The sequence below is a fragment of the Nomascus leucogenys genome, chromosome 1a (assembly GCF_006542625.1).
Source record: "Nomascus leucogenys isolate Asia chromosome 1a, Asia_NLE_v1, whole genome shotgun sequence".
NCBI lineage: Eukaryota > Metazoa > Chordata > Mammalia > Primates > Hylobatidae > Nomascus > Nomascus leucogenys.
Genome location: NC_044381.1, coordinates 84,115,079 through 84,133,608, shown reverse-complemented (window position 1 = coordinate 84,133,608; position 18,530 = coordinate 84,115,079). Strand labels below are relative to the sequence as shown.

Sequence of the window (18,530 nt, the reverse complement as noted above, 5' to 3'; positions counted from 1 at the left end):
TTTAAGATTTTTATTTACTTAAAATCTTGAGTTGATATTAAACTGAATTAATAAATCATCATAAGATACCTAATTTCTTAGAATGTTAGAGCATTTATTATTAAGCATCATTTTAAGTTATTAGCTTTTTAAAAAGAATATAGTTATTAACTATATAGAAATTAAAACTATATAGCTAATAACTATGTACTTCTTAAGGTGAATATCCTTTGCTGGAGAGGCTGTATTTTTGGGTCATGTTAATGAATGTGTTGATTCAGCTTTGCTACACTAAGGTGTAAAAGGGATGTGTCCCGCAGTAGAAAGTTGTGTTCTTTGTGTTTATGAGCTTTGCCAGTCTGCTAAAATGGTTACATATTATTTCTCAATTATCCAAGCTCCCTAGTTTTCTCTATGACACAGATATTAGTTATTTTCTTAAACATCGTAATTAATATGGGTAGTTGCAATTATATAAGGAGCAATAATGACAGAGAAGTATAGCTATATGTATTCTTTTGTTTTTCAAGGAAAAATAATATTTTTTTCTTAAAGCCCGGTTCTCAGAATTTTTGGTCTCAAGACCCCTTTACATATTCTTAAATTAAAATTCATTAAGGATCCCTAAGAGTTTTTGTTTATGTGAGCTATAGCTATGGATATTTACTATATTAGAAATTAAAACTAAGAAATTAAAAAAACATTTGGTTCATTTGAAAATAACAACAATAAAGCCATTTCATGTTAACATAAGTAACTTCTTTTCTTTTTTTTTGAGACAGAGTCTCACTCTTGTTGCCTAGGCTAGAGTGCAATGGCATGATCTCGGGTCACTGCAACCTCTGCCTCCTGGATTCAAGTGGTTCTCCTGCCTCGGCCTCCCAGGTAGCTGGGATTACAGGCGCCCGCCACCACGCCCAGCTAATTTTTGTATTTTTAGTAGAGATGGGGTTTCACCATGTTGGCCAGGCTGATCTTGAACTCCTGACCTCAGGTGATCCACCCGCCTCAGCCTCCCAAAGTTCTGGGATTACAGGCGTGAGCCACACACCCAGCCCAGTAACTTATTTCCAATGCGTTGTTTTATAATTTTGAAAATCTCTTTAACTTCTGGGTTACCAGAAGCCAGATTCTCATATCTGGTTCATTCAATCTGATGAGATATCACACATCATTTAGCTGCTGGAAGAACTCAAGCACACACTCATGAGAAAAGGAAAGAGAATGAGAGACGTGGAATAAAAAAGGCAAACTGGCTGGGTGCGGTGGCTCACGCCTGTAATCCCAGCAATCTGGGAGGCTGAGGCGGGTGGATCACGAGGTCAGGAGATCGAGACCATCCTGGCTAACATGGTGAAACCCTGTCTCTACTAAAAATACAAAAACAAAAAATTAGCTGGGCGTGGTGGCAGGCACCTGTAGTCCCAGCTACTCGGGAGACTGAGGTGGGAGAATGGCATGAATCTGGGAGGCGGAGCTTGCAGTGAGCCGAGATGGCACCACTGCACTCCAGCCTGGGTGACAGGGCGAGACTCTGTCTCAAAAAAAAAAAAAAAAAAAAAAAAAAAAGGCAAATAAAGTCTTAATATTATAAAAATAGTGTTGACCTTGCAGGTCCTCTTAAAAGGTCTCAAGGACCCTTATGGGTATGAAGACTGTTCTTTGCTCTAAAGTGTCAGTTTGTTCCAGAATATAAAAGAGCATAATAAAGGACAAACTTTCATGAGATTGTATTTGCCCTGGTTTCTAGTAACTGTGTTTGAAGTGAAGCTGAGAAACATATTAAAATTTTAGTGAGTTTGCTGAGTTTTGATGTGCTTATTTCTTTGGTACTGATTAATGCCTGTCCTACAATAAGAAAGGTTATTCTTTTTGTGTAATTTGCCTTTTTGTGCTTTCTGTTTGTCTTTATTTAAAGAAATAAAAAAGCGAAGAACAAAGGTTCCTCATTTATGAATTGAGCCAAGGTTATTTACAATCATGTTACCTTCTATGTTCATTTTCAAATATTTTATTGTTGTTTTGAAAAATTAGGTAACCAAGTACAGTTTCTCAGGTCTTCATCAAGTGCCCCATTCTTTTTTAATAACCCTTTTGATTTCTGCCTTTTAAAGATCAGACCAAAATTTAGGAAAAAATGTTCTTTTCTTTTTTTCTTTTTTTTTTGAGACGGAGTCTCACTCTGTTGCCCAGGCTGGAGTGCAGTGGCGCAATCTCGGCTCACTGCAAGCTCCGCCTCCCGGGTTCATGCCATTCTCCTGCCTCAGCTTCTCCGAGTAGCTGGGACTACAGGCGCCCGCCACCACGCCCGGCTAATTTTTTTTTTGTATTTTTAGTAGAGACGGGGTTTCACTGTGGTCTCGATCTCCTGACCTCCTGATCCACCCGCCTCGGCCTCCCAAAGTGCTGGGATTACAAGCGTGAGCCACAGCGCCCAGCCGAAAAAATATTCTTTTCTTACCAAAACTCATCTTTAAAATTTCCTAGAGGGCCTCTAGAAAATCCCAGATTTGTTTTCATCTTATAAAAAGGAATGCTGAGAATAATTAGATTTGTTCAAAGTTTCATGAGAGGAACTGCCATATCTGAGCAGAGACACTCAGTCTGCCCTAGGTTAGATTCTTATAGGTAAACTGTTATTAACAGAAATATTTCAGAAATTGTTTGCTTTACGGGAAGTTCTTGGAAATTTGACAATACCTTTGCTGTTTTACCCTCAGAGGAAACACTGATCAAAACTTCTAGGCTGGCATGGTGGTTCACGCCTATAATCCCAGCACTTTGGGAGGCTGAGGCAAGAGGATTGCTTGAGCCCAGGAATTCAAGGCTGCAGTCAACTATGATGGCACTACTGCACTCTACCCTGGGTGACAGAGTGAGACTTTGTCTCGAAAAACAAAATAAAACAAAAACCTCAAAACAAAACAAAACAAAAAAACCCCTACTATGAAATACTTACATGTGTACCTCAAAAAAGAATGTTACTTATCTTCTATTCTGATATTATTGGTTACGGAAGTAAATTAAGCATAGCTCTCAAGTATTTGTCATTCACAGAGAATTTCTGTTTTACTTTGATGCTTGCCTGAAGGCTCTGCTATGAGCTATAGTCAATAGTTTATGCCCGAAACAGAGACAGATTTAGAGCATTAGGGAAAAGGAGTGTAATAGGCACTTTAACATTGATATTGAGATATCAAACAATAATGTCTTGAGTACAGGCTTCTGAGGTGATATAGCTTAGCTAACTTTTATATAGTACCAAAGCAGATGGCTTCAGGAAAGCAGACGGCTAACTCAACATTTAGCAGAACAAGAATGATGTAGGACTAAGTGAAATGTTAAAGAAAATTTTCTTATGTGTTTGTTTGGAATATTGTTGATTAGTTTTGTTTTGTTTTATTTTGTTTTTTGAGACAGAGTCTTCCTCTGTCACCCATGCAGGAGTGCGGTGGTGCGATCTTGGCTCACTGCAACCTCCACCTCCCAGGTTCAAGCAGCTCTTGTGCATCAGCCTTCCAAGAAGCTGGGATTATAGGCATTTGTCACTATGCCCAGCTAATTTTTTACTTTTAGTAGAGGTGGGGTTTTGCCATGTTGGCCAGGCTGGTCTTGAACTCCTGGCCTCAAGCAATCTGCCCACCTTGGGCTCCCAAAGTGCTGGGATTATAGGCGTGAGCCAACGTGCCCAGCCAATTACTTTTAAATATTCTGAGGCTACATGACTCTAGACTTACAAAACAAATCAAGGAGCTTACATGGTTAATTAACACTCTTATTGCTAAATAATCGGGCAAACCTCATGAAACCAGCCTTTTTTGTGATCAGTTATCATCTATGTGGTACTTTGATCATAGGGGGTGGTGGAGACACTATTAGCAAAACTTAAGAGACTTAGAAATGAGCAAAAAAGGTCACTGGTATCCAGTTTAGTGCATCGTTCTGGATTATTGCCACCTTTCATTGTCTTTGAGTTATTTAATAATTTTGTAGGTTGAGGAAAACTTACAGTAATGCATATGATTCTTTAGTTTTCATGGCAAAAGGCAGATACTGTTTAACTATTTAACAAACTTTCAGTGTTTTGTAAAAATGAAACTCTTTGCAAAGGGTATGTAGGGCAGGGGGGTGAGGTGAAGGAGGGGAGAGATCTTTAGGGAAGTAACTGTGGAAGAATCATTTCTCCTTGGCTGGGAAGAAGGTACTGGTCTATGAGTCCAACAAGCAGCAGGGGCCCCTCCTCGCTGTTTAGCAGGCAGTATGTTGGAGAAGTGGTCAGATTTTAGAAGGGATGGCTGTGAAATACACCCAAAGAGGCTAGCTGCTCTGAGGTTTCCAGCCTCTACTTGATCTTAGTGCTCTTAGCATGGCCCAAAGGAGCAAAGACTTGAGATCTAATGGTACTACAAGAATACTCTAGATGTATCCAGTGCAGACCAGTGACCAGGTGTGTCTCCCTGATGCTTTGGTGCTGCTTAAGTACCTTCAGGTTCCTTGGCATAATTCTTGGAGATAGTAAGCTCCAGTTGTGGCTTAATAAAATTTCCCACCAGTCCTGTAGCACAGGCATTTACAGTACAATTTAAATAGAATTAAATACATTTCTTGCATACCTGAGGTTCTACACTTAATATTCATGCCTGCTACATAATGCTTCTGAATTTTTCCTTGATTTCCCTGTTTTTTTAGTAACTGGTTTTCAGGCTTAGCTCCTGGGCTGAAGCAAATGTTGTCTTTTATTATTTTCTTTCTGCTATGGAGGTACCCTAAATTCTTTTTGGAATTAAAACTTGTTTGCTGGCAGGAATTTGCTGCATGTATGTTTTATCTGTTTCTTCCTGGTTCCTCTATCATCTCATTCCCACTCAAGGAGGTAGGAAGGGACAATTAGCAGCTCTTAAGGAATACCGTGGGATGCCCAGTTCCTAAAATTTCTTTCCTAGTAAATTAAAGGTTTAGTGTAAGTATCTTATTACACAGAGAATAAAATAAATAAAACCAATATGCTTAACTATATTGGCTTTGTTTACTGGTGAGCAAATCCCTGGTATAAATATATCTTTGTTAGCACTAATAAAGAAGGTTAGGTTGAGAAGTGTTCTGTCCTTACCACAATTGAGCCACAATTGCCAAGCCTATATATGCTATGGGTTTGTTACCTCTTCAGAAGTACTAGAAAAGATAAATGTTAGTTCTGCCAAATAGCTATTATCCCACAATTAGGTTAATCAGAAACTAAGAGAAATTATGTAAGACACAAACCCTGGAAATAACAAATTTAACATTTAAATAGACCTGACTTCATAGTTTGCTCTTGTAATATTGAGAGTACCACAGGCAGTTTGATGGTAATGAAAACAGACACGTTTCAGCTGTACTACAGTGCACATCTCAGCCCCTAGCCTTTGTGATCTCAGGAGAGCTCTGCGGCAATTTGCTCTACCTGGGGCTAAAGACTCTGGGAGACTTAGAGGGAACACTAATCCAGCAATTTGTTTGCTATAAGAACACCTGCACACACTACGACACTTTCACTCCTGGAGGTAAGGTGAGATTTTTTTCTCCCAAACTTTTTAGCATCTGCAGGGCTATTCTGAAAGGCTCTAACACTAAAGTTTGTGAATGGAAGGCAGGCATTCTTCTATTCAGGTTGCTAAGTTCTGACATTTGTTCTCCGAGCCAACAGAGTTCACTGTCCAAAGAGTCAGGTTATAAATTTAGGCAGTTTTATAGCTACAAGAGGACAGAGATCAAGTACAATCATATATGTAAGATCTACTTTAAAATAAATCAAACTCTTAGAAAATATGAATTTTAGTAAAAATTGCTATGACAGTATTTTTGTAATTTTTCAGTTTAGTCATTAATGTGAGAGAAAACATGGAAAAGGATTATCAGCTGGCAAAACATTTTATGCTGAAATATCTTTGAGCCAAAAATTAAGGTTGGTTATTTAGTAAAGAATATTTTACTTTTATAACATTATTCAGTGGACCCAATAGTCATTGTAAACTAACACATTTCATTAAGAAACGTAAACTTAGTGTTACTGAAATATTCAAATTGTGGTCTTTATAGGAACAAGTATATACCATCTACAAATAAAATACACTTAGTCCTATAAAATAATACGTGTGTGTGTGTGTGTATATATATATATATATATTTTTTTTTTTTTTTAGACAGGGTCTTGCTGTGTTGCCCAGGTTGGAGTGCAGTGGTGCGATCTCAGCTCACTGCAGCCTTGACCACCCAGGCTCAAGCGATCCTCCCACTTCAGCACCCAAGTAGCTGGAACTGCAGGCGCGTGCCACCATGCCCAACTAATTTTTGCATTTTTTTTGTAGAGATGGGGTTTCACCATGTTGCCCAGGTGGTCGTGAACTCCTGGGCTCAAGCAACTTACCCGCCTCAGCCTCCCAAAGTATTGGAATTACAGGCTTGAGCCACTGTGCCTGGCCATATTTTCCTTATTATTATTATTTTGTAAAGAGGAGCAAAAGGAATGCCTAATCCTCCCTTTCTTCCTTGTGGGGAAAGGGAGCTAAGCATTCTTGGTAGATTTGGAATATATGGTGGGTGAATTGGTTGGCTCCTGGGGAGTCATGTTTAAATCTGAGTAGAAGGAAGGATCTTAGAGTTTTACCCTAGTGGTAAATATCATGTATAAAGGATGTCCTAATGTAGTAAAATAGAGTGAGAAACAGGTCAGAAGTTTTCCAGGGGAATAGCAAAAACCATTCTGCAAGTTGTGGGATTCTCCAGGTTGCTCCTGAGGGTAAGCTCCCTGACCTACCCACATTGTATCCCTTTTAGAGAGACCAGTAATTTCTGAAGCCCCATGGATTTTCAGCTGTGTGGGGGCCTGGTTATGAATATCAGATGCCTACCAGACCATAGTTAATCGACCATATGCAAGAACATTAGAGCAGATACATTTTCACGAGCCCTATCTTTCATACCTTTTCCCCCATGGATACACCCCCTGATGTGATGATGACATCAGCACGACTGATACCCTCATTCAAGGCATTGAGTAAGTCATCTGGGCTGGAAAAAAATAAAGACAAAGAAATTAACAAACAAGGAAAAGATTTTAGATATAGTGCCAACTTAAAACTACATCACCTTATTCACTAATAGACATTAACATGAGTACAGCACTATATTCTGTATGAAGTGGGAATCAAAAGGGTCTCTGCCTAACAGGAGCATTAAGTCTTATGGAGAAAGGACCTTGTACATGCTGAAGTAGTGGCTACTGGCGATTTCACAGGGCTTTTTGTTCTAACAAGCCACTATAATGAAAGGAGACAATGAGATGTTGGAGGATGTCTAACTATCCTGGTTTGCCTAGGAATATTCCTGTTTTAGTACTAAAGTCAGATGTCCTAGGAATCCAAGGCAATCCCAGACAATTGGTTACCTGAGGTGTTGGAAAGATCACATAGGACTCTTTAGTGAGAATGTCTTAAGTGAGGCCCCGAGAAATGAGCTGGATTCTGAGAGGTGGAAAGAAAAGGAATGGGAAAGAGCTTCGTAAGCAAGAGGATCTGTACTAGCAAAGGCTTGGAATAATGGTTAAGCCTGTGCTGTTTCTAGGTCACTGTGGAAAATGGCCTGCTTAGAGTGAAGGACTTGAGTGGGAATGACTGGGACAGGTAGGATGGGACATGATTTTGAAGAACCCTCAAGCTGATGAATTTGGAGTTTATCTAATAGGAAATGGAGGGGGAAGGATCCCTAGAAATAGGAAAAGCCAGTAGGTATTAATAATGTTGGGAAGAGAAAAGGTAGGGGAAAAAGGACAAGGAAAGTAGAGATGGTATGAACTACTTATACAGGACATGAATACAGGATGAATATTAGGAATGGAAGCTAGGCAGGTTCCTGACTGTCACTTGAAAAGGCAAGTGCAACAGGCTCTTTGATGGTACAGGTTGAAGGTCTGGGGAGAAGAGATGAAAACGGGGGTCTTATCTTTGGATGTCAGAACAGTTGAAAAGTCCTACCTTGAGACTTATCAAGTGAGAATAAACAAAATTCCAAGAATCAAGACTTATGAAGGGACAGGATGATTGGGAGTAGTTGAAAGGGATTGTTTAGTTACTACTTTAAATCCATACAAATCTACTGGGCAATGTGACCTGTAATTGGCATTTCCCTTCAATTGATGCAGTACAGAAAAGATACTTTTTGAGGAGTATATATCTAGCCATACCCTTGTTTTCTGAAAAATTCTTACCTATTTATACCACCTGACTCTTTCTTTCCCTTTCTTCCCTATGGACATCTAATGAGAACAACTAAAAAGGGAGTAACCCTGGCTTCTGATTTTCTGCTTCCTGCCTTTCATCCCCCTTGAGGCCCAGCTGTATTCTTGCTCTTGGGTTCTATGAGATAACCTTGTATCCTTCCATAAATGTCTTCTTTGCTTGCACTAGCTTCAGCAGGTGTTTGTTAACTTGAAAACAAATGATCTCTCAATGAGACAGCATATGTTCTCACAAATATCTCATGACAGTGAAGTTTATTCATGCCCCCTTACCTTAATGCACTATTTGATGAGAGAGGAAGAAGAAAAGTTAGTGACTCAAGATAGCATGATTTATAACTAGGATATAATTTCAATTTTTATCCAGGTGTGACAGAGGTAGGGAGAACTTGAGACCTACCAGAGACACAACCTTCACAGACTCTATAAGAGATAAACTAGTCAGGAGGTGGCATAGCACAGAGATTAAATATGTGAGCTCTGGAGTCAGACTGCCTGAGTGGAAATCCTAGCACCACTATTTGCTAGAATGTTTAACCATGCACAAGTTGCTTAACTTCTCTTTGCCTTAGTTTTTCATCTGTAAAGTAGCCATAATAGGGTTGTTATGAGGATTAAATGACATCCTATTAATACATATAAAACACTTGGAATAGTATCTGGAACAAACTAAGTTTTCAAGAAAGTCATATGTCATTACTATTGCTGCTATGTTAACAAGTTAATCAAACATACCTAACAAACTGGCAAAGTTCAACTACAGCATGCTTGGGATTTTTATTCTGGAAAATACTCATGAGTAACACACAATAAAATCATACACTGGGACTTAAATACATTCACAGAGCTAAATATGAAAGGTCCAAATGGCAAGGTAGGCCTGGTTCCAACCTGAATAGCTTCATTTACTATGAGGTTCTCTTACAGGGTCTGGGTAAAATTCTCCTTTTCCTCTAGCACTGGCCTGTCCACAAGCTCTGGCTTTGGGAAGCAAGCTCCCAAGGAGAAGGGCCAAAAGTTTGAAAAATGGCTCATATAAGGTTCAGCCTACCAACATAGAGACCCTTTAAAGTCATTGAGTCAGTCATTGCATAGGCAGCCAAAAAAGTGCCCAGGTATTAACTGAAGGTAGAATCTATGTGTAAAACATTAAAGACTTAAAAAAAACCCCTGACATAAATTTCAAAGTTAAACTAGTTGGGCAAACATCTCAGAATTATTTTGAATAATGTTGTACTTAAAGTATTTTTGACCTATGTATTTTGAACAGCTTTCTCATCAATCCTTTTCATTTCAATTTAGGAAAAAAGACAGCAAATTATTCTGTTGTATTGAAATACTATACAATATGCATGTGATGGGTTCCTGATGCCCAGAGTTCTGGGCTCCTTGCCTTGCTGGATCATATTATCATTATGCTAAGCCAATGGTTCCTCATTTACTATGGAGTAAATGGAAAAAACATCCCAAACACAGCATCACATGGAATGTGGTTCAAAATACTGACTGGGTAATGAATACTATCAACAAACACAATTTTATGTTAGTAGAAAAAGGTATTAGGCTAATTTTATAAACCTTGTAATATATTTTTTATATATTAGGCTAATTTTATAAATTTTTAATATATTAGGCTAATTTTTAATATATTAATAAATTTTTAATATATTAGGCTAATTTTATAAACCTTGTAATATATAACTTACAATATATGTTATATACATATAATACATAACTTACAACATGTTGCTTCTATAGAATTACTGTAAAGCTACTGTAAACAAAGCAGCAGTGAGATGCACACCGTCATGGTATTCATCTTTGTAGGCAGATAAAGGTTCTGGGGCCTAGCTGATTACTACAAATAAGCACTTTTCAGTGCTTTTTCGTACTTTTTTTTTTTTAGATGGAGTCTTGCTCTCGTCGCCCAGACTGGAGTACAATGGCGCAATCTCGGCTCACTGCAACCTCTGCCTCCTGGGTTCAAGCGATTCTCCTGCCTCAGTCTCCCAAGGAGCTGGGATTACAGGCGCCTGCCACCATGCCCGGCTAATTTTTGTATTTTTAGTAGAGACACAGTTTCACCATGTTGGCCAGGCTGGCCTTGAACTCCTGACCTCAGGTGATCTGCTCGCCTTGGCCTCCCAAAGTGTTGGGATTATAAGCGTGAGCAATCGTGCCAGCCTTACTCATTATTTTCATATTGTCTGGGAAACATGTTTTTTTCCTATTTTGTAAAACCTCAGAGACATCAACTCTCCATATGAAATTTTCTAATTTGCAGAAATCAACTGAAAGGGATTTTGTTCCAAATCCTTACTGAAATTTATCATGTTTCAAAGAATATGCTCAATGATACTTTGTACTCTGTGGGTAGTACATTCACAAAATCATTGAATCTCAAAGTTGTAAATGTTATCTTGTCCATGATCACTGCTGGGCCAGTTATTTGGGTCCTGCCATACTCTATCCCCCTTTGTTACTCTCTGTAACTCTCCTTTCTGTTGTATGCTTCTGGTGTCTGGAGATTTGATCAGACATCCTGCCTTACTAGAGAGACAGGTACCAATGTATGACAACAGCCAGGGGATCTATAACTTCATTTATGTTGCATGCTATAATCTCTCAACAAATCTGTATGCTAGATTGAACAGGTATTACTATGCTCATTTTAAGAAAAGGCAAGTTATATTCAGAGAGGCAAAGTGTAGATAGAGCAGTAAATGGCAGAGCCAGGACTACAAACTCTGGCTTCTTATTAAATGCTTATTCCTCTCCCTGCCTAATCAGAAGTGATTGTGTAGTTTTTTAAAGGCATGTAATATACCATAAAAGGAAGAGTCTAATGAGAACAGACCCTTGTCCAAAATCATCAGAAAGAGAGGATGCTGGCCAAGTGTGGTGGCACACCTGTAGTCTCAGCTACCTGGGAGGCTGAGGTGAGAGGATTGCTTGAGCCCTGGAGTTCAAGACTGCAGTGAGCTATTATCACATCTGTGAATAGCCACTGCATTCTAGCCTGGGTGATATAGTGAGACCTAGTCTCTCTCTCTTTTTTTTTGAGATGGAGTATTGCTTTGTTGATCAGGCGGAGTATAGTGGCGCGATCTCGGCTCACTGCAACCTCTGCCTCCTGGGTTCAAGCAATTCTCCTGTCTCAGCCTCTCAAGCATCTGGGATTACAGATGCCCGCCGCCATGGCTGGCTAATGTTTTGTATTTTTAGTAGAGATGGGTTTCACCATGTTCGCCAGGCTAGTCTTGAACTCCTGACCTCAAGTGATCTGCCCACCTTGGCCTCCCAAAGTGCTGGGATTACAGGCATGAGCCACCATGCCCGGCCCTAGATCTAGTCTCTTAATAATTAAAAAAAAAAAAAAAAAAAGGAGAGGATGCTATGGCAAGAGGTATGGATTTGTCTGGGGTAACCAGCAGAAAATTGCATGTGTGAACATTTTACTATACTCTTTGGAATGAAATGAAGGTGATTCAGAATCCCATGTTCAGATGAAAACTATGATTTTGGTTAACCATAGCTTAAGGGCCTATTCACATCACAAATTTGCTTTCTTTTTTATGATTCATGCTATATTTTAAATTATAAAACATTTCCAACATAACAGTATAACAAACACCCATGTATCCATCGCTCAGATTTGAGAAATGCTAATATTTTCCAATATTTACTTCATATTCCTTCCCCAAGACTCTTGATTTTTAACATATAAAAACTGAGTTTTCTTTCTAAAACTCAAAGATTACTCTGAATAGTGATAAGAGGAAATAGGTAACAAGGGTTATAATCATGAATAATATAATAGAGAGAAAACAGTTCATGATTTTCTCAGTTTTCTTACATAAAGCAAGCAGGGTAGATTAATTTTCTCAAGGATAGGAGGCTAAAACTACAAAACATTATAATCTGACCTTATATTTAAGACAGAACTTCCCACATATAAAATCTTAATATCCAAGAAATAAAATTAATGACAATACTAATGTTTTTAAAAAATACATTTTCACCCCTATGTGTTAATCTCACAATTCTGTGAGGAAGGCAGGACAAAAGAGGACACTGAGGTTCACATAGGTAGTGTTAGGTTCAAAGTCATCATGTGTTTTTTCTACTCTTCTTCTCAATATAGTAATATTTGCATTATGAAAGACATTTTGTTACACATAAAACACCTTCAGATAAAAGCTATTTATCAGCATTTACCTAAATATATAAATCTTATTTGTATATACCAAATAATGATAGAAACAAAATTTGTACTTCTAAAATTTGACTTATTCTCACCACTGCCACTAGAGGGGCTATTGGATTAAGCAGATTAAGTTTTCTAGGTATATATCAGTAGTTTCCCTTTTCTCAAAGAGTGGCATATCTTAAAGGGATATCATGATATCACTTAAATCTTTCTTCATTAACAACTGCAGTTTTAATTTAATTTGGATGGTGCTTAGCCATTCCTTTACAGATAAATCTTTTTTTTTCTTTTTTTGAGACAGGGTCTCACTCTATCACCCAGGATGGAGTGTAGTGGTGTGATCATGGCTCACTGCAGCCTCCACATACCAGGCTCAAGTGATCCTCCCACCTCAGACTCCTGAGTAACTGGGACCACAAGAGTGCACCACTACACCTGGATAATATTTTTTGTGTTTTTTGTAGTAGACACGGTTTCACCATGTTGAATCCTGGGCTCAAGAGATCTGCCTGCCTCAGCCTCCCAAAGTGCTGGGATTACAGGCATGAGCCACTGCACCTGGCCTAAAAATAATTCTTTTTTTTTTTTTTTAAGAGAGTCAGCCAGGTGTGGTGGCTCATGCCTGTAATCCCAGCACTTTGGGAGGCCGAGGCAGGTGGATCATGAGGTCAGGAGATCGGGACCATCCTGGCTAACACGGTGAAACCCTGTCTCTACTAAAAATACAAAAAATTAGCTGGGCATGGTGGCGGGCACCTGTAGTCCCAGCTACTCGGGAGGCTGAGGCAGGAGAATGGCATGAACCTGGGAGGCGGAGCTTGCAGTGAGCAGAGATTGTGCCACTGCACTCCAGCCTGGGCAACAGTGCAAGACTCCTTCTCAAAAAAAAAAAAAAAAACACACACACACACACAAGAGTCTTGCTCTGTCACTCAGGCTGGAGTGCATGGCGCTACCTCTGCTCACTGCAACCTCTGCCTCCCGGCTTTAAGTGATTCCCGTGCCTCAGCCACCCAAGCAGCTGGGATTACAAGTGTGTGCCACCATGCTTGGCAAATTTTTGTATTTTTAGTAGAGTTTTGCCATGTTGGCCAGGCTGGTCTTGAACTCCTGGCCTCCCAAAGTGATGGGATTACAGGCATGAGCCACTGCACCTAGCCAAAAATAATTCTAATACTAACATGAATCTTGATTTACTAATACTTCCCATTTATTTTCATTTGAATTATTAAGTACCTAACCATTGTTCTCTTAGAGTACCAATATTACATGAAAGCATTCTACAAGACAATTGCTTTAATGCTAAGAATGTATGCACTAGGCAACAGAAGATAAAGCCATCAATTGAAGATCTGAGTGTCACAAAGTCTAGAATCCTGTTTTATCTCTACTGCTAACTACCCAGATGATCTTGAAAAACTAGTATCATTTTTTTTGGGAAGGGGGTATTATTCTCCTTATCTATAAAATGAGGACATTTGGAGTATGTCTTTTTCATCTCTAACATTCACTGATTCTAAGAATTTGTGGTTGGTTGGGATCCAGATCAAGGGCAAAGCTATAAATTTTTTTAGGTTGACCCAGAAGTCCGAAGTCTTCTTGAAAAAATACTAAGACTGCCCTATCCTTTAAAGGCTGGGAAAGTCCAGCCTTTACAACAAAACTGTCCAGGAAGCAAAGAGGTTTGGACTGTTTATTTTTTGTACTTTAATAGAAGACTAGCAGCTTGCCATTTAGTACTTTGCTAATTCAGGAATTGACACCTCTCTTCCTTTTGCCACTCATGATCCTCTTTTCTACCGTAACTCCATTCTCACCAGGCCCAAAGTACGCTAGCAGCTTCCAGAACCCTTAGGGTGAATCGAACTTTCAGTAGGGAGAGGAAAATACCAGCAACCTAAGTAACAACCAGTTGGAGAGTGGAAGAATGAGCATAATATTTAGGATATCCCCTAGAGAAATAAAACTTCTGGGGCAATAGATAATTTTAGTAACAATAATAAGCAATTAAAACACTAATACAGATTCAATTACGACATTAAAACTGTGTTCTGGAACAAAATATGTGATTTTCAAATTTTAAGATTTAGTAGATGAAGGTAAGTACAGTCCTTGTCAAAAATTAATTAGTTGCTTGGAAGATCAAGTGGTAGAAATATCTCCAAGGATTGTGCAAAAGTACGAAAGACAGAAGTCATGCAGAAAATAATAAGAAGACAGAGCAAGAGACCGACATATTATAGGAATTCCATAAGGAAATAAAGGAAGAGATAGAGGCAGAAAAAAGGAAAATTTCATTTATTTGAGAAGAGTTGGATTTAGAAATTGAAAAGGTTTACTAAATTCCAGGCAAGATTGATTAAAAAAAAAAGCAAAACAAAAACATAAACCTAAATATGTCCTGGTACAATTTTGGAATTTCAAAAATAAACAGAAAATCTTACAAGCTGCCAAATATTTAATAGGAAGATTGGGTTACTAACAAAGGAAAAAGTAATATTGGCTTTGGACTTCTTACCTACAATACCCAAAACTAGAAAATAGTAAATTAACATCAACATATCTCTTCAAGCCATACAACCCTCAAATCCTGCATCCATTCACCAATCAAAATGGAAGAATGATACTTGTTAAAATGCAAAGATTCAGATGACAAATCACCAAGTAATGTTCTGGAAAAATGACTGTAAATGAAAAAATGATTAAGAACATAGACTTCAAGGTAGGGGAAGTTGGAGGAGAGGAAACAGTAGTGAAACACACACACACACTCCTTTATAAAAAATATAGCTAAATCTAGGCTGGGCGTGGTGTCTCACACCTATAATCCCAGCAATTTGGGAGGCTGAGGCAGGTGGATCACTTGAGGTCAGGAGTTCAAGACCAGCCTGGCCAACATGATGAAACCCTGTCTCTACTAAAAATATAAAAATTAGCTGGGTGTGGTGGCAGGTGCCTGTAATCCAGTTACTCAGGACGCTGAGGCAGAAGGATCACTTGAACCTGGGAGGTGGAGGTTGCAGTGAGCCAAGATTGCGCCATTGCACTCCAGCCTGGGTGACAGAGTAAGACTGTCAAAAAAAAAAAAAAAAAAGAAAGAAAGAAGGAGAAAAAAAGAGAGAAAGAAAGAGGAAAGATAAAGAAGAAAAAAGAAAGAAAAGAAAGAGAGAGAAAGGAAAGAGAAAGAAAGAAGGAAAAAGAAAGAAAGAAAATAACAGGTAGGGCAAAAAGTCACCAGGCAAATGTAAATAAGCAAAAAAGCAGAAGTAGTAATATTAACATCAAAACGGGATTTGATTTAAAAAAAACTTAAAAGGATAAAGAGAGGCAACAAATTGTTATAAAAGGAAACTTTGTAAAGATGATGCAGCAGTATACAACTCTCTCACAAGACAGGGTCTCATTTCATCCAGGCTTCCTTATTGCCCCACCAAATTCCTGCACGTTGTAGGCACTCAGTAAATGAGCTGAATGAAACCTGATTTCAAGTCAGTCTATCCACAGTAGCTTTGAGAGTAAATACTGTTTAGTTACTCAATTATAATGATATCATAGGCTAATAATATTGTCTGGGGATGAAAGAAAAGATACTGCAAAACATATAATCATAAATAGTACTTTGAGAAGGGATTAAGGTGAAACAATTGTGTATTCAAATATCATGTAAAAGAGGAAGCCAACTTATTTGGCATTGCTTGGAGGGCAGAATTAGGGCTAACAGATGAAAGAAACAGGAAGAAAGACTGGCTCCATGTAATGGAAAAACATACTTACTTTAACAGCCATCGAACAATAGAATGTGCTACCTCATGAGGCAGCAGAGATCTTTCTCACTAAAAGAATTCAAACAAAAACCTAACGGCTAAGTTGTTTCAGATTTTCCTTAACACCTCCATTGGGTGAAAGTTTAGACTAGCTAACATCAGAATAAGATACTGTGATTCTATGGAGATACTGAATGTTACATAAACACAATGACTATTTTCTTTTCACATATAAACTGAAGCATAGAGGGAAACACCAACCTGATCTGACTGATGCAATTTGATACTCGTCTTGTAGATAATACTCTTCTCCCTTTCATTTTTGAACATAAGAAACATTTGCCTATTTGACTTGAGTGAAATGAAAACAGTATCTTTTCTTCCTAAAGCCATGACATTCATCTTCAACTTGGAAGATGGCTACCAATATTAATAGCACTCTCTGTAGAGTTCTAACTTGATCACATGTCAAAGAACCACGCACTTAATAGAAACGTAGAAAAAGAGAAAGGAGAAGCATGTTTCAAAATAAATCTGTCAGAGAACGAATGTAGCTTTCTCAAAACTGTATGTACTCATCAGTTTCTGTGAAGAAAGAATATATTCAGAGGGTATGACATCTTTTGAACACTGTATCTTTTCAGATTTCAATCTGATTGCTTTGGGGGCTCAATTCCAAAGCAACTTAAAAAAGTTAAGACTTTTTTTTCTTTTTATAATTTACATCTGCCTCAAATTACTATAATCCTGATTCTGGCATAAAATTATTTTTGCTTTATCATGAAGAGAAACGGTAAAGGCTCTGTCTTCGTTTTGAATTTTACAGCATTTACCCAAGTTTAGGATTTATGAATTTCAGAAAGAGTATTCAGAATGCAGATACATTTCTATTTAAAAATATTTAATATAAACACACAGATGGACAACAGCTGCTAATTAGTTTCCTGTTTCATCTGTTACACCAACTGCAAGCTGCATCATTTTAAGATCAGTGAAGATGACACTGAGAAAAAGTCTAGGATGTGTAGATTAAAGAACGTTGGCAGTTAATTATACCAAGGTAACAAAAAATAGCTGAGGACATCTATTAATCATATCATAGTTTCTTCAGAGGTCAAAGATAAATTCATTAACTACAAATCTTTTCTGGGTGTCTACTTCACATATGCAATCAAACTACATACTACACATATAGCCATCATTTCATTCTTTTCCAGTCTCACTGGGTGTTCTGGGACCACGGAGTCACGTAAAGAAAGAAGAAAGCATGGTTCTTGCCTTTAAGTTTACAAGCTAGTGCAGAAAACTCATCAGTGAAAAAAAAGGTTAGAAAAATGAGTGAAATACGCAATGACATTAATATCATCTGTTGAATTCAAATACATTAATTAAAATGAAAAAATATGTATCATATATTTATATATAATATAAAGAAATGATAAAAAGGGTGAATGGGATAGAATGATCAGAACTAGTTTGAGATAATTAGGACAGGCTTTCTGGAAGACATTACTTTTTATGAGTTTGGGGTAGGAAAACAATGTCTAAAGCTACAGTAATACCTAGAGGTTATTCATAGAAGAAACAGAAACGTCAATTGCAGTAGCAACGCTTAAAGATAAAGAAGGGCGGCCGGGCGCGGTGGCTCACGCCTGTAATCCCAGCACTTTGGGAAGCTGAGGCGGGCGGATCACAAGGTCAGGAGATCGAGACCATCCTGGCTAACACGGTGAAACCCCGTCTCTGCTAAAAATACAAAAAATTAGCCGGGCGAGGTGGCAGGCGCCTGTAGTCCCAGCTACGCGGGGGGCTGAGGCAGGAGAATGGCGTGAATCCCGGGGGGCGGAGCCTGCAGTGAGCCGAGATCGCGCCACTGCACTCCAGCCTGGGTGAAAGAGCGAGACTCCGTCTCAAAAAAAAAAAAAAAAAAAGAAGGGCAACTCTAACAGCTACATAAAAAGTCTACCACTGAGATTGGAAAGAACCTCTCGTCATTAAACACGTTTGTTAAGGTAGAATGTTCTTTGTTAACCAACAGAAAATGAGAAGTCTCTGCTGAAAAATGATCAGAAAATAAATCTATCCCAGCTTGCCAGGAGTAAAAGAAAAAAAAAAAGAAAATAAATCCATTTTGTTGGCCCAAAAATGAAAACTTTGCATTTTGAGCAGAAAAGGAGGTTTATGCCATAAGGAAGGCAGATAGTTTATAAAAATGACAAGAACCAATTAAATTCAGATCTAAATTATCGTTGATGATTAGAAAACTCCTACTTTAAGAACATTAGGTAAGCAACGAAAAATT

General features: G+C 38.3%; 1 protein-coding gene across 16 annotated transcripts in view; it reads right to left on the bottom strand.

Annotated features, from left to right (window-relative positions):
- Nucleotides 1-18,530, bottom strand: part of GPHN (gephyrin) — a 700,118-nt gene that overhangs the window by 31,512 nt on the left and 650,076 nt on the right. For all 16 annotated transcript variants that reach the window (XM_003263586.4, XM_004087163.3, XM_030812325.1 and 13 more), the window contains one exon: nt 6,942-7,029. In XM_003263586.4, coding sequence (XP_003263634.1) covers nt 6,942-7,029 — 88 coding nt within the window. The remainder of the gene's footprint in view (nt 1-6,941; nt 7,030-18,530) is intronic.